At 36.3% G+C, this 15656-nt stretch overlaps 1 protein-coding gene across 1 annotated transcript; it reads left to right on the top strand.

Annotated features, from left to right (window-relative positions):
* The first annotated feature begins 363 nt into the window (after positions 1–363).
* On the top strand, positions 364–14551 carry ccdc13 (coiled-coil domain containing 13). Its single transcript, XM_088919580.1, has 16 exons — positions 364–617; positions 1623–1771; positions 2168–2310; positions 3712–3795; positions 4346–4462; positions 5050–5154; positions 6379–6549; positions 7522–7698; positions 8211–8417; positions 8814–8950; positions 10248–10325; positions 11054–11173; positions 11427–11581; positions 12281–12395; positions 13590–13738; positions 14384–14551. Coding segments are annotated over exons 1-16 (2130 nt in total). The 5' UTR covers positions 364–396; the 3' UTR covers positions 14386–14551.
* Positions 14552–15656: the final 1105 nt, after the last annotated feature.

Below are 15656 nucleotides of genomic sequence, written 5' to 3'. Positions count from 1 at the left end.
CTTCCAAAAACACGAAGGTAGGTTGAAGGGGGGTAAATTGGGATTTTGCTGAATCGAAATCGAAAGGTTTTACAAGTTACTGTGTACATTTTACTTTTATTGCAGTTTGAAACGAATTCATCAATGCTGATTCTTTATAACCCCCCCAAATTTAAAAATGCAGTTCCTCTTTAACGTGTAACAGTTGTTTGATTAGTTGGGTGTGCAGGCTATGTCTATTGCTTCGTTTGACTGACCGCATTTATTATTATTTGCACGTTATCGTGTGAAAGTGCCCCCAAAAGACGTGAGAATCCTTTTATCCTGGAAGGAGCTTATTCCGGACAATCCATTCTTAAACTGGCGTGGTTTTGAACGATTCAGGGAACAGGGTGATGCCAGTTGGCTCAGTTGGCGATGGACAGTGACGAGGGGGTGACCGAGAGCCTGAGGCAACAGTTCCAGGCGCTGCAGGAGCAGCAGCGGCGGCGGCTCCAGAGACAGCTGGAGAAGAAGCGAGAGAAGGAGCAGGGGAGCCGGCAAGCCTTGGCCGGCACTGCCACAGATTCCTTCGGCGTCCAGGATGGCCTGAATCTTCTGGAGCCGGATGATGATCCCACAGCGGATGCAAACACAAGGTGGAATAACAAATGTTTAAGTCCCAAGCTGGAACTGCTCCTCACCCCTAATGGGCTACCCCCATTAATTCCAAACAGTAAGCTTCCTCTATGGCACAAAAGTGATAAATAATTTCTAGCTATACTATGTAACTTTTAGAACAAAGCAAGGATAATAGCATCTGAGATTATATCAAATATATAGTAGATATCTACTATAGATAGTAGATATGATGATATTTATGGATTAGAAATAATAAAATTATGTTCCCATTGTATAGATATGTTCTTTAATATAATTACAGTATACAAGGGTGTCAACAGTGGCACAGTGGTTAGCATTGCTGCTTGCAGAGCTGGGTCCCTGGGCCCATTTCCTGGCATGATGTCTGTGTGGCGTTTGTATGTTCTCCCCCTGTTTGCATGGGTTTTCTCCAAGTGCTCAGGTTTGCTCCCACAATCTATAAACATACTGATGGGTTAATTGGCTTCTGGAAAAATGGTCCCTGGCATGAGTTTGTGTCTGTATGTGCCCTGCAATGGACTGGCATCCTTTCTGGGGTGTATCCTGCCTTGCACTTATAGTATTACTTGCTAGGGCAGGTTCCTGCTCCCCCGTGACCCTTAATTGGACAGAACATGGATGATTAGATAATTATACATTATTCAAAGGGGCTAAAAATCTATTCTTCTGAATTGGCATAACAAAAAAGATCACATGGCTGCAACTAAAAAATACGTACAACTGAATTCTTGACTGAGAACAGTGGATATTGAGTCTTGAAGAGCAATCAAGAAGAGTCTTGAATTCTTTAGATGTTTTTTAATGTCTGCTAATAGCCAGGTGAGTAAGTCAGATTGCATGGTCTTCTCTTTTCTGTAACCTACCATATGCCCCTATTTTTTGACAAAATTGCAGGCCTGTTGGTTTTGTTAGCACTTGAGTTCAGTAGTCAAATCTGTGAAACTGTGATTTTCTCCCATCATCATGACACACCAAGTAGCATCATCGACCTGTGTTTCCAGGTTGCTAGCCGATGAAAATGAGCAGCTTCACGAGCAGATGAGGGAGCTGTGTGATGAGAATGGCAGGCTTTACAAACTCCTGAGTGAGAAGGACTTTGAAATTAAGCACCTGAAAAAGAAGAGGGAGGAAGACAGACTGGCCTTAGCAGGTATAATTTATTCAAAATAAACAATGTGTCATAAGTTATGACACACAACTTCTGGAATTATTTTTATGTTGAGTGACAGACAGAATATTGGTTATTAAAACTTAATAATGGCTTTCCAGCTACAAATTAGTTTTGGAATGTCATTTTCATGGCTTCAAATTGAAGAATTTCTGAAATCAAAAATGTTTTGATTGTATTTCATTGTTAATTTTAACATTACTTGAACTGTTATTTAATCATGCAAGCTTTTGATTCAGATTAATACATCAAGCTGACAAACCCATCAGGGGGTCCATTACATGGGCTGTGTTTTTAACTGTGTTGGAATAGTTAGCATTTGTTTTATGATTGTGCCTTCTGACACGTCGTTAAATAGTTCTTTGCGACTTGTATCAGGCACATCTGGTCTGGCAGGGGATGCAGCTGCAACTAAGATAGTTGAGTTGTCAAAGAAGAACCGAGAGCTGACAGCTGAAATAGAGCGAGAGAAAACCAAGGTTAAACAAATGAGCAACAGGTTGAAAGACCTCGAGAAGGAGGTGAGTTATTCATTGAGCTACTCAAAAGGAAATTGTCCTGCCTTCCCAGTACAGTTGTGCATGGATGTTTAAAAGCATAAAAGTGGTCGATGGTGTCAAAATGTACAGTACAAAAAAAGTTGTAGGGAAAAACCATACATTTGGTAAGAAAGGGGGAAACTGCACTGCACAATATGTCCTCACTTAAAGATGATTCAAAAGATGGAAAATGTTTATAGACAATACCTTTTAATTATACAAATCATACATAACCAGTGCAAATTAAGCAAAATAAATTATATGGTGAAATGTTTAAATTTCAAGGTATTGTGTTCATAATTTATGCCCTACCTTTGCAGCTATTTAGGGGACATAACTCTACCAGTGTGAAGACAGATTTAGATAGATATATTGTATATGTCTGGCAAAATAAAATTGCACTACATGGTTTTTGCATTCATGTGACGAATGGAGGGCCTGAGCATTAGTGACAGCAACAGTGCTGAGCACAACTTTTGAGTCATGGTTCATTTACATTTCCTAGTGATTTTGATGAGCACGTTAATGTCTTGCATTTGCATTTTAAAAGAGGCTCCTTGGGGAAGTCACTTCCTCAGAGCAAACACTTGTGCATGCTATGAATAGATGACATCAATCAGCAACTGAAATGCTCTAAATCTAAAACAGAAGCAAATGACAAAGGCAGCATATAATAAGAAAAAATGTATATAGGCAAAATGTTACTTGTAGATATATATCAGCCTTTTCTTTTGCAAAAGATGCTGTGAATTCCCATCTTGTACTGCATATTTTTCATTTACTAGTTTTCTGATGTTTGTGGTGTTGGTCAGAGTTAGCTTTATCATGCAGTACATCATTCATCAAACATTATTAAGTAAAATCTAATTTGATAACTGTCTTGTTTTTAATAATGAAACTAATTCACTTAAGTATTTTAATGGCAGCAGCCTTGTACCTTTTTGCATTTAATGTGATAAGCAGGAGTTTTTCCCTTGTCACTTCAATATATCTGCCTGTGATCTATTCTTAACAAAGTAAGTTTCCTAAACTACATTGCAGTGCAAATAATTTGAGCTGGATATTTAGTAGTTAGTAGTTAGATTTAGTAGTAGTAGTAGTAGTAGTAGTAGTAGTAGTAGTAGTAGTGCTAATAATAATGGGATTTTGGTTATGATTTCAGATTTGCAGTTTCCTCCAATCACCCAAAACCATATAATAGACTGGATGTTTTTAATTGTCCCTTTTCATGGGGTGTTTTCAAGGGGATTTCATTGTTGGGCAGTTTGTTCCCTGTACAGTCTGTACTGATTACATGAGAGAAATACAACAAAATAAAAAAAAGTAATAAAAATTCTGTATGATAGAAGTTTTGCACCTCATTTCCATCACTCTTGTCTATAGTTACAGACAACAAATAGTCGTACTTGTGGTGAAGGCAAGACAGGAAATAAACAGCTTTCTTCAGGGACATCAGAGGACCTTCTGGTAAGAGCTCTTACTACTTTCATTGATTAACAGTAAAAGACACCTACAGTATTGTTTTGAATCCTAAACAATACTGAATCAAAGACAAAAACTGAAAATGAAAATAATTTAGAACTTTGTTAATGAAAAATGTCTTAAAATACTCATTACAGGGTTGTTTTTTCTACTTTGACCTTTGCTATTTTAACATTTCACTTTGGTGTCTCATTCTCAATGCAGAGTATGATACATTTCTCATTTTGATAGCAACAGTCTGCTGATTTGCTATGAATCACAGTATGTCTACATTGAGATAGAAATCATTTTGTTTCTTTGAAGGTATTTGTGAATGAGATAACCTGTCCAAAATATGTTAATAGTAAAAACAAATTGGAGAACCTGAATGTTAATCAAATCAAAATCTTAGTGTCTAACAAGAGAACTGTTTAGCACAAAGATGTTTTAATGATATTCAACTCCTCTTCTAGTCCTTTCGACAATTAAGCTGACATTTTTTGTGTTCCCTATTGTGCTTGGTAATTACTTTAGCTTTATTGCTTCTGTTTTCAAGGCTTTGAGTCCTGAGGTGAAAGCTTTACAAGAAAAATTGTCTTCAGCCAATTTCAAAATGACAGAGTACCGTAACCAGATCCAAGCTGTGAAGCAAGAGCTGAAAATTGCCCAAAAGGTCTTTGCTCTTTCTTGTTCTTTCATGTAATGAAAAGTGAATGACTAGAAGAAAGAGACAAATTTGTCTTTATTTGTGCAGTATTTTGACAGGCTTTCCTTCCCCTGTTCACTCCACACGTATGATATAATTGTTGAGTTTGTTGCTTTAACCAATCTGTCAGTGAACCATAATAGCTGACTTGTTAAAAGCAGCACTCAGCTCATTTGTGTTTTCTTTTCCAGTGAATGATGCTTTTAAGTGCTGCTCACTCCTTGAATGTTTTCAGAGTTTCTCTGGGGGAAAAGGGATTTCAATGACATTAATATAAACTAAACATTCTATATTTGTTTGGAGAAATATTTTTTCGTTAATTTAATTGCTACAATATAACTATTTAAAAAATACTTTATATTTGGTTTGGTTGTCGTTGGACGCTATGATAAACTGTTTCACTTCTGCTGACTAAAATTTGAGTCTACCAAATAAAGATTCCTGTCTAGAGCATTTTTAAGAGCCAGTGCTTATCCATTTTTGTAGCCCAAGCTCTTTCTGTTACTGAAGGTGGGTAAATTATAAGATTTGTCATGTGGTTGAATCTATTTTAGGTTCTGACCAGTGAGGTTGGAGAAGAAGTTAACATTCAACAGCTGTTGAGCTCCCCTGGGAACTGGCGTGGCCGTTCTCAACAGATTCTGGCCTTACAGAACAGGGTGAGAAAATATTCACAAAATGCATTCTTTAATTAATCTCCATTGTTTTTTTACATACAGAGATATCAGTTTTTATATTCCAAGTTCTAGGTGCTGTTGCAATTTGTTCACTCACAATACATTGTCTAATCTTGCCACACACTGTAGCATATAATGATGCCAATAAACTAGACTAGTATTTCTGAGTCTCAATCCAGAGATACCACTGCGTCTGCTGGTTTTCATTCCACATGATTTCTAAATCTCCAGTGCTGGCTGCCAACTTTCATTTATCTGTTTGCTTATTGGTTTAGTCTTTTTGTTTTTTTCTACACTCAGTCCTACATTTCATAGAGACCCTAATTCAAAGGTAATGTGTTCAGCATATTCTGCATATACAGCATATATAAGCATTTTCTTGACAATTGGTTTATTTCTACGTCTGTCTAAGTAGCTCTTAATAGGCAATTAGTTTATGATGAGCAGACATGGGTGTGAATGACAATGTAGCCAACACTGCCACATTTCTTTTCCTCCTGCAGATATTAATTTAGCTACATTTCAGGTACCACACCAGAATGGGAATAGCTCTGAGACTCAGAAACTTGTATCAGATTAATATGAAATACAAATCTGATTTGACCTTTTAAGAGCTGAAGGCAAATTTAAAAACATGCCCTAAATAGAAAACTGAAATCAGGTATTTCCAGATATTGTTATTAAGAACGTGGCTGGAGCAAAGTCTAGAAGATGCAGTGGTACACCAGATCCTGGGTTGGGAATCAGTCAACAAAAAAACAGTTCATGGTGAAATATATTATGAATATGCTTTAAAAGTTCCATTGTTTTATTTTTTTAACATGAAAAGATCTACATTTTTGTAAAAAAGTAAAAACATAGATCACATTATTATTTAGGTTATTATAGAATAAATGGTAAACAATTAAAATAAAAAAGCTAAATGGATATTCTAAAAAAACAGAGCCTTTCTATAATATCCACCTACAGTGGAAAAGCTATTGGAATGATCTGCCTGCATATCTGTGACTCAGTTTGCTGATTTTTTCTATGTTGAAAATCAAATCTGAGGCAAGTAACAAAGAGCATAAAAATACATTATCTTGGGCCTCAACAGTGCTGCTCCTCAATAGGCTGAGGCTAAGATAAGCTGATGTCTTGAGTGTTCAGATCATGTGTTTTTTGAGTTCAGGTATTACTTCTCCACTTTCCACTGGTCGTGCTCAGGTACGGGAACTGGAGATGCAGCTTTCACAGGGTACTCAGAGAAAGCAAATGTCTGCCTGTAGCATTGAGGAGGAGATGCTGGGACTGGGGACAGTTCATAGAGCCCCAGGACAAGACAGAAATATCAGCCGTATTCGAACCATGGAGAGAGAGAAGAAAGAGGCTTTAGAGGTATTGTGAATGAATGATTTTGAAATGTATACCTGACATGTCTGAAAATTGTGTTTTCTCTAAAAATATTTATTTAAAGACATGAAATAATCACAAAAACAACAGGGACATATTATCCTTTTTATTTGTTTTTGAGTTCTCAATGTTTTTTCCAATAAAAAAAGTTTATTGAAAAAAAGAAAAATAAGCATGACATAATGTCTATTTAATAAAATAATGAAATTAAATATTTAATCAAATCAGTCTTGATTAGTCCTGTATAGATTTGTATATTACATTTACACATTTTGTAATGTAATACAGGAAAAATAACTATTACAGCGTACAGAACTTAACCTGTGCTCGGGAGAGCACCTTTACTGGCTGATACCCTTATCTTCAGCTTTTAATTAGAAAATTAACCTTTTATGAAACCTTAACAAACGCTGCCTGGATATCTAAATATACCATGTGCTTTATAAATATCTGTGGTCCCTGATGTTTTTTTTTACGAATTCTGGTAAATTAAATTAATTTTATATATTTTTTTTATTTCTTACAATGCCATTATTTTAGAAATAATCTTCTGGTTGAGATTTTGGTGTCAAAATCAGTAGTTGCAGAAATGAAACTGATTCAAAAGCTTTAATGATGCCTCTAACAGAAAACCACAGATGGAGTTGTTGTTTGGCCTTTAAAGTCCAGCAGAGTATGCACTGAGTGTGTAGTCGACTTTGCTCCCAGGGGATGCTATAGGCATTTAGGCTCTGCTGCTTTTTGTCTGTTTTTTTTCTAGTTTTGCAAACACAAATTTTCATAGTCCCCCAGTAATCATTAACCATTTCAGCCAAGTTACCTATAAATGTTGTATCCTTGAGGTCTTGCAATATAGACGTTATATTTCTAGAATTATGAAATAATAATTTAAGAAGGAATTAATTTATTTTCTCAAGAGTGTAGTTAACAGTGTCTTCATGTGTTTTAATCACACAGAAAATCACTAGTGACCATGAAGCTCTCCAGAAGGACTACGAGGATCAAAGGAAGAAGCTAGAGGGCTCCAAAGCTCGAAACAAAGTGCTGAGTAATGAGGTGAAGTCTTTGAAGAGCCAGATCTCCACCCTCCTGGACAAGGGCAAGCACGATGATGAGCTGGTGGATGCCTTACTGGTAAGAACATTCATTTATATTTCTGGAGCCAAGTTTATCTTGCCTTTGAAATGGATAGTGCTCTTAATTTGTGTGCAGTAGAAAAACACTTGTTAAAAGCAGATACTGTACATTTTCTGACTAAATTGTAAATTATAAGCTAACACATGGTAGCAAACAAAACCCTTGAATGTGCTAATATAAATTCAACTTTGTAAACTCAACCTCTTTTCTTCATTTATTACATTTAAGTGAATAAGTCACATTAAGAGTATTTGCTTTCATTCTCTGGTATCGATGTGCTTATTCTTTGTTTCGGTCATTTTCAACATTGAGCTCTTTGAGAATTGAGAGATTAGAACTGTAATTGATTAGCTTTGTAATAACTTCTTTGCTTTACAATCACATAAAACTTGGTTTGTCTGAAGACTTTTCATATTGTTGAAGGAGGTTTTTTCTCCATAGTGTTTGTAACATTGCTGTATCACTGCTAACTGCCTAATTTTAGCCTGCCTTCTCCCTCCCCACTATAGAAGCAACAGAAACAGCTGCAGGATGTTTTGGGTCGTCTCAGCCAGCATGAGCAGAAGACCAAGGAGGCTCAGCAGACTCTTGGCCAGCAGATGAACACAGAGGCCCAGAGGCATGGCTCGCTCATCCAGCAGCTCAGGCAGATGGTTTCTGAGAGGGAAGCTAAGGTCAAACAGCTTGAAGAAGAAGTCAGACAACTGTCACTCAAGGTAAACATGTTGATACCAGAGGCACTGTACTGCCAAAAATCCAGTAACATAAGCACATTAAGTAGAAACTACTGTTTGCAGTTGGGCTCAGGAATGTAATTGGTTCCTCTGTTAATAATTATTTGTCAACCGATGCTTTGTGTTGTTTTAATTTATAGTTTGGGCTTCTATGTTTTAAACTTATAAAATAAATAACAGTCTGAGTAACAGTCTTTATTTTCTGTGGTCAGATCTCAGTTTACAGTTCTTATAATTTCTGTACTTAATTTGTTATAGTCAAAAGTTTGGAATTTTGCTGTTGTCACATGAATAAAGGTCAAAATATGCTAAAAATCAGTTGAAATATAATAACTAAAAATCTTCAAGTCTTACTGTTAATTCAATGATGAATTCCAGAGGCACTCTAGTGAGGAGTCTAGTTCTAAAGCTGTGGAAAGTTTACAATCAATGGAAAAGATGGATAGTGGTGCTGCCAGTGGATCCAGACTTCTGACAGGAGGAGGCGATGACACTGGAAAAGTGGCTTCTACCTGGTATGACCACTGCACCCATGAATGATTTTACTTACTTATCTTCATTTATTGCACTTTAACTTATATATATAGGGTCAATAAGAAACGTTTATTGTCAATCCAGCAAGTACAAAAATAATGAATATGCTTAATAATTATAAAAAAGAACCTGTAGTTCTTTTATTCATTATTTGAACTATTAATTAGGTTCCTTAATTACATTAACTTTAATAATTACAGTAGATGTACACTTGGTACACAAATACAGTACATATTGAAGATACAATTTCAGCATAACTGCTTATTTGTTATTCATATATTTTTCATTAATGCTGTGGTTATACTGTATACAGTGCCTTGCAAATGTAATCAGTCCTTTGCACAGTTTTTTTTTCACATTTTGTTGATTAAAAGCTGGAAGAGATGACACTTTGAAGTAGCAATTTATATTTGTTATGTACACCAATTACTGAGTCTACACAATCAAAGCAAAAACAAAAAGAAGGAAGTAATATGAATATTAATATAAAAGAAATTAAAAGTAATGATTGCAGTAGAAAATGACCTTAAGTAGCCAGTTAGTTTAGTGCCTCTGTCTGTGTGCAATAAAAGGATTTTTCAAAACAACTCTGTTAAAGCTGTGCAAAGATCTGGCTGTTCATGTAAAGTAAAAAGCCGGGCAAGGAGCAAACTGGAAAGGGATTGAAAAAACACTGAAAAAAGACATTTAAACGTCAGTGGCTGATATGAAAGAACAATGACTATGGGCCAATAATATCCTTGTCAATGTACTGATGGGGCTTATAAGGAGCTACAAAAATGTCTTGGCAGATCCTGACTGGAATCCTATTGAGAACCCGTGGAAAACCTTGAAAACAGCTCTCCATAAACAATCTACAAACAACGACAGAGCTTCTGCAATTCTGATAAGATGAATCAGTGACTATTGTAGCATGATAGGCTAGATAGATAATAGACTTGGGCTGTAATTGCTGCCAAAGGTACTTCCATCAATTACTGAGTTCACTCGTCTGAATAACATATCAGTTCTTTTTCTCTTTAGTCTTTGCTAACATTTATAGTAACTTTTCTTCCTTTTAGTAATTTTCAGTTTGAGCATTTAGGCTTGAATAAAATAATACGTTTAAAAAATGTGTATGTACCATTTTGTAATTTCGCGAAATGGGACACCACAGGAAGGGACTGAATACGTTTCAAAGGCACTGTAAATACTCTTCAAAGTAGGTTATGGTAAAGACAGTATGAGTGAGTGAGTCCTGTTTTCTATTTTTCTTTTCTTATCTGTCAAATCTTGTAGTGACATTTCCAAACTGGGGCACAAGCTTGTGGAATCAGCAGCTACTCATCCTCTTTCAAAAAGCAGCTCTGCAGTAGGGTCAGTAACTTTTGTTTGCTTTTCTTCTGTGCCATCTTAACATTATTTTAGGGAATAATCAGGATTCATGTTAAATTTCTTTAGGAAATCAACAGTAGCAATTGATATATAGAGAGAGAGTTTGTTATGTAACATATTTAATATCCATTTTGTTTCTTATAAACATTCTAAAAGTAAAATGTAATTTCCAAGTTTAAATCTTTTGGAGTGGTCAGCACTGTATGCAAGTGGATTAAAAACAAGTAACTTTTATAAAAGGAGAAAACCAACTGGGTTTATTTAATGTCTATGGCAATTGGTGTAATAAGTAGTTATGAGAATTACAGCATGTCTGTTACTCTTTTAATTTGTATAAGTGATTTTCACTCTAAAATAGTAGTCACAAAGTGTGTAGATAATGCAAAAACAGAAGAGCTTACAGTCACCAGACACCTTGCAAATTAAATTTAATGTTGACAAGTGTGTAGTATTGCATGCATTCAGCGTAAAATATAAATATCAGATAGGTGACATTGAACCTGAAGAAGCAACCGAAATTAAAGAGATTTAGAAGTTTATGTTAACTCATCAGTGTCTTCCCTTCAACAATGTGGTAATCATGACAACAAAATGATATGATAGCAAATTGTTGAGTCATAAAAACTGAACACTAAAATTATTTAAATCATAAAGCATAGATGATGGTCTTTGATATCTCAGGAAGACAAAAGTGACTCCTTTTTTTACAGTTCAAATGCTGCTGAGCTGAAGTTGTTGCAGGCACAGTGCATTGAGTACAAGGCTCTGTACCAGGCTGCAGAGGTGGAGAGAGATAAACTTCTGGAACTGGTGAATGTTTTAAGGAAGAGGTAGGACTCTGGTCTGTTCCTACCATAAGCTTATGTAAGGTGTATGTTCCACGCACCATTCATTGTATATACTGTATAACATACTATATGTATGCAAATGCTGTTTTGAAAAAGTTTTAAGCTCATTTACAATTTACTATACATGTATTTACTTGAATAGTGTATTTTACCGTTACAATGCAATTTAAAGATTGCTATTTAAATTGGTAAGAATTGTCTGTATTTGACTTCCATGACTTGGGTTTCATGACAGAGAGGAAGAGGCAAAGGAGAAACGTCTGGAGGCAGAGCAGAAACTCCAGGTAGAGCGTCGGCGAGCTGTGATTCTGGAGCAGCAGCTTGAAAAGGCAAAGATGGATTCAAGCAAGGGAGCAAGCTCTCACAAAGCAACAAACAGGAACAGGGGGGGTAAATACTGTTTCCATACATATAAGACTCAACGTTAGCCCTTTTTAACCTAGAAAGTGTAATGAAATCCAGATACTAAAATAAAAGTGTGTTTTTGAGATGTGACAAGCAAGGTGAAGAGTGGGAATGCACATTAAAAAATGCTACATCAGCATACCCACCCATAAAGCTGTCCTGCTCCCCCAGTATGGACAGACAACAATGATAGCTGATGTGTGGTGAGTGTACTGGCAAACTTTGGCTGCCATTGCATCATCCAGGTGGGCTGCATACTGGTGGTGGTGTAGGGGAGTCCCCAATACCTGTAAAGTGCTTTGAGTGGAGTCTCCAGAAGAGCAGTATGTAAATGTAAGGAATTATTAAAACACTTCTGTTATTTCACACTATCACTTAAAAATGACAATAGCAATTTTTTCTTAAATAACAATAAAAGCGCAACATACATTTCTTTGCTGAATGATCTTTGTAGGTTCCTTTTTTACTTGCATGAGAATATGTACTAACATGGAGTAGGTGCACTATCAAGCTTTTTTAATTATGTGTATGCAAGAGCAACTGTTGGTGGAGACAATGGTTTTAATATGAATTGCACAACAATTGAAAATTGCCAACAGTTTTAACCAAGGAAATAAGTACAATGAAAAAAAATGTCTTGTTCTTATTTACTTGTTCATTTTCAATGTTTTTTTCTGAAAACAGGTACCTCTGCCAGCTGTACAGGGCTCACTGTAAACCAGCTGGACACCCAGGACACATTTCAGGGAACCCTCTGTGGAGTAACATTAGAAGCCCAAGTCAATGAATTAAAAACAAAGTACGAAAGAGGGATTTTTGTGCATAACTTTTTTTTCTTTATGTCATAATCAGGTAGACATTACCAGACCTGTACCATGCTTCAGTGCCTAACTAGTTTAGTTTTCATGAGTTCACATAATAATTACTGTATTTTATCTTTGCAGGTTATTAATTATTTAGATAAATACAATGATCAAACGTTTGTTCATTTTTTGATAATTAATAATAGGGCAGTGCAGTGGCACAGTGTTGCCTCCCAATGCTGGGCCCTGAGTTCAGTTCTGCACCTGGGGTACTGTATGCGTGGAGTTTGAATAATCTCCCTGTGTTCTTGTGGGTTTTTTATGGGTGCTCCTGTTTCCTTCCACAGTCCAAAGGGATACTGTTAGTTTAATTGGCTTCTGGGAAAATTGATCCTGGTGTGAATGTGTACGCATTCCTTTCCGTGTGTGTCTGTGATTGTCTGATATCCTCTCTTCCAGTATTAGGCTCCGCCCCCCACAACTCTTAAGAAGTAATGGATTACCAAAATAAATACATATATAATTAATAATTTTAAGGCTAGTCATTTTACCCCTTTATACCCCATGAAAGAGAGATTGTTGTACATAACTAAACAACAGTAATTTTTAACAGCCGATTAATATTAAACCAAATTCACTGGTACAAGAGCTGCATCAAGCCAAAGAAAAGAAAGAGACAAATTGCACACATGTTCTGAAATGCATATTGTGATGTACTATTTTTCACATTCCAGGTTTGCAGAGAGCAGGGCTTTTGTTAAAGGAGGATAGACAGATTTTTGGCTACTGGAAACTCTTTAAGTGGTGTAAGCTAAGGATCCCCCAGTTCATTCTACCCAACTACAGATGCATCCAGGAGAAAACTATCAGTCATACTTTGCTAGAGTTATAGACTAAATTGGATCACAGCCTTTTAGTTATATTTTTCTTCCTGCAACCTAGTTCATTTACTATGGGACACATCTGGGTGCTATAATTACTGTTGTCCACTCAGTGCCCTTCTGAAATCACTTCATATGATCACTTTTTCACGCTTAGTAAATGGTTTACAATTCAAAACCATTTAGTGTTAGAGGGAAAAAAAAGGTAAAGAAATAACAGAGACAGGACTCAAACAGATTCAGAAAAATAAATATGCGCATATATTTATTCCTTAAAATATTTTGATATGTAAAACATTTACTCTGTAGGCTTGCGATCCAACTGGATGAGAATGAGGCTTTGAAGATGGCACTCAAGAGCACTCTGCAGGGCAAGGAGGAAGATCTTCGGCTGTATGATGAAATGATGGGCCAAGTGAAGCAGGTCTTCTTGCAGGCTCTGCGGAAGCACAAGCAATGTGAGAGCCAGGGCAGCTAGCTCGGCAGAGCCAAAACAGACACTCATCTTCTGACTGGGAATGGCAGAGAAATTGCCTAGAATTTTAAATTCCCTCAACATTTAGGATTAACAGAAACTATACTTGATTAGCTCACGTGTTTGAAAGCTTGAGGAACTGCTGTTTGGGGTTCTGAATGTGATTTTTAACTCTATTTTAACTGAATTCCAATGTAATTTTACTGGTAACTGTCATACATATGCAATATTTGTTCCCTCTTGTTTTGGTAGGAACTGAGAAAAAGACAAACATAATCCCAAGAAGCTCTCCTTAATGTCTGAGTCTTGTCTTGTCTTGTGAAGTGTAACTGAAGCTTGAACAATTTAAAATGTGATTGCAAATAATGAGCACATGCTTTTCTATGTGTTTTATCTGTTCTTTGAAGGCTAAGAAATATTATTAATAAACTGTGTTCTATTAATTGTACTGCACAATGCAATGAACAGAACATGAAGAATATGTCAGAAAATATTGATAGAAATGGCATTACTAATATGTAATATGCAATAAATATGTGTAAACCATAAATCTGAATAGTTTTTAATTATTGGTATGGAAAAAGTAAAATTAAAAATCTCATGTATCATTTGTTTTTTTTAATTACAGGACATATTAATAAAGATCTAATGGAAGAACAGCTGTTTGAACAGTAATGCTGTCCCTTGAGCACTGCTGAAGCAAAGTTAAACTTCAGTTTTGTAAAATACAATTTAAAGAGTTCTCTGTACAAAAATCTGAGTAATATTTACTTATTAAAGATTTTTTTTTGTATCCAAGAATTCAGTAGTCCCTTTGTGTGTTTCAGAAGTTAACATCAAATCCTAATTAATGTGATATGGTACATAGATACTGTATATAGATGGTAGATAGAAATGGAAGCTCAGTGCAGGGTGACACAGTGAGCTCACACATGTAGGGTGGAGTGAAAGTCAAAGAGCAGGTGGGAGGAAGAGGAGTCGCTGATGGCAAGCAAGAGTCTGGTGAGCTTCTCAGTCTCAGGACCCTGGACCACCATGGAATTTTATGCCCAAAAAGGTGGAGAGAAAAAGGGGAGGGATCCCATCAGCACTGGGGTGCTGTAAGGTCATGGACACAAGGTGCGGTGTGGGCTATAAACAAGGAATCCAAAAAAGTCTTCTCACATCTCACTGCTCCGTTTCAGGTGGGTTATTCATGGCCTGAAATACCATTAAAAGGCAGCAACTGGGACACACTCAATTCAGATTTAACATAAGACACATGCTGTACAGTTCATACACACACACAGGACATTATTTGGAATTTATCACACGTTTTTACGGCCTTTGATACAAACTACATTCAATATATCAAGGACATTGTAAAATTATACTTTTTGAACCTCTGTGACTTTCAAAACATAAAATGTTTCTTAGGATAGTGGTAATGCTTGGCAGCCATATCGATTTGGTAGCAGTGGTTATGTATGTAGTGGGTTTTGGTAGCAGTAATTTGCCTTGGACATTGAAGATTTGTATTTGTATGCAAAGATTTAGGCTTAGACAAACATGCTAAGGACTGTATATTGTTCATACCTCTACCACTACTCAACACAGCAAGCAGGTGAAGGGCTGTCAGTAACTGGAGTAAAGGAATCTGTGCTAAGCCGATACAGTAGTTCAAGTAGAGGTGACTAGAGTGCTTTTACAACTCTAGGGAACTCAATATCGGATCATTGATCTAGCAGAGAATTAAGTCAGAAATAGGCTTATTAATGAGGCGATCGATTGTTAGATTGGTTCCTGATGTTTAAATCAAAACTGGAAAAGAGAGGTGGCCTGAGCAAGTTCTCACTGTGGCAGTGGACTGCTCATGTGAGTGCTCATGGGAATGTAGTGTGTTCTCTTGGCAATGTCAGGCT

The sequence above is a fragment of the Atractosteus spatula genome, chromosome 6 (assembly GCF_055471065.1).
Source record: "Atractosteus spatula isolate fAtrSpa1 chromosome 6, fAtrSpa1.hap1, whole genome shotgun sequence".
In the NCBI taxonomy this organism is placed as follows: domain Eukaryota; kingdom Metazoa; phylum Chordata; class Actinopteri; order Semionotiformes; family Lepisosteidae; genus Atractosteus; species Atractosteus spatula.
This window is presented reverse-complemented; position numbering and strand designations above follow the sequence as displayed.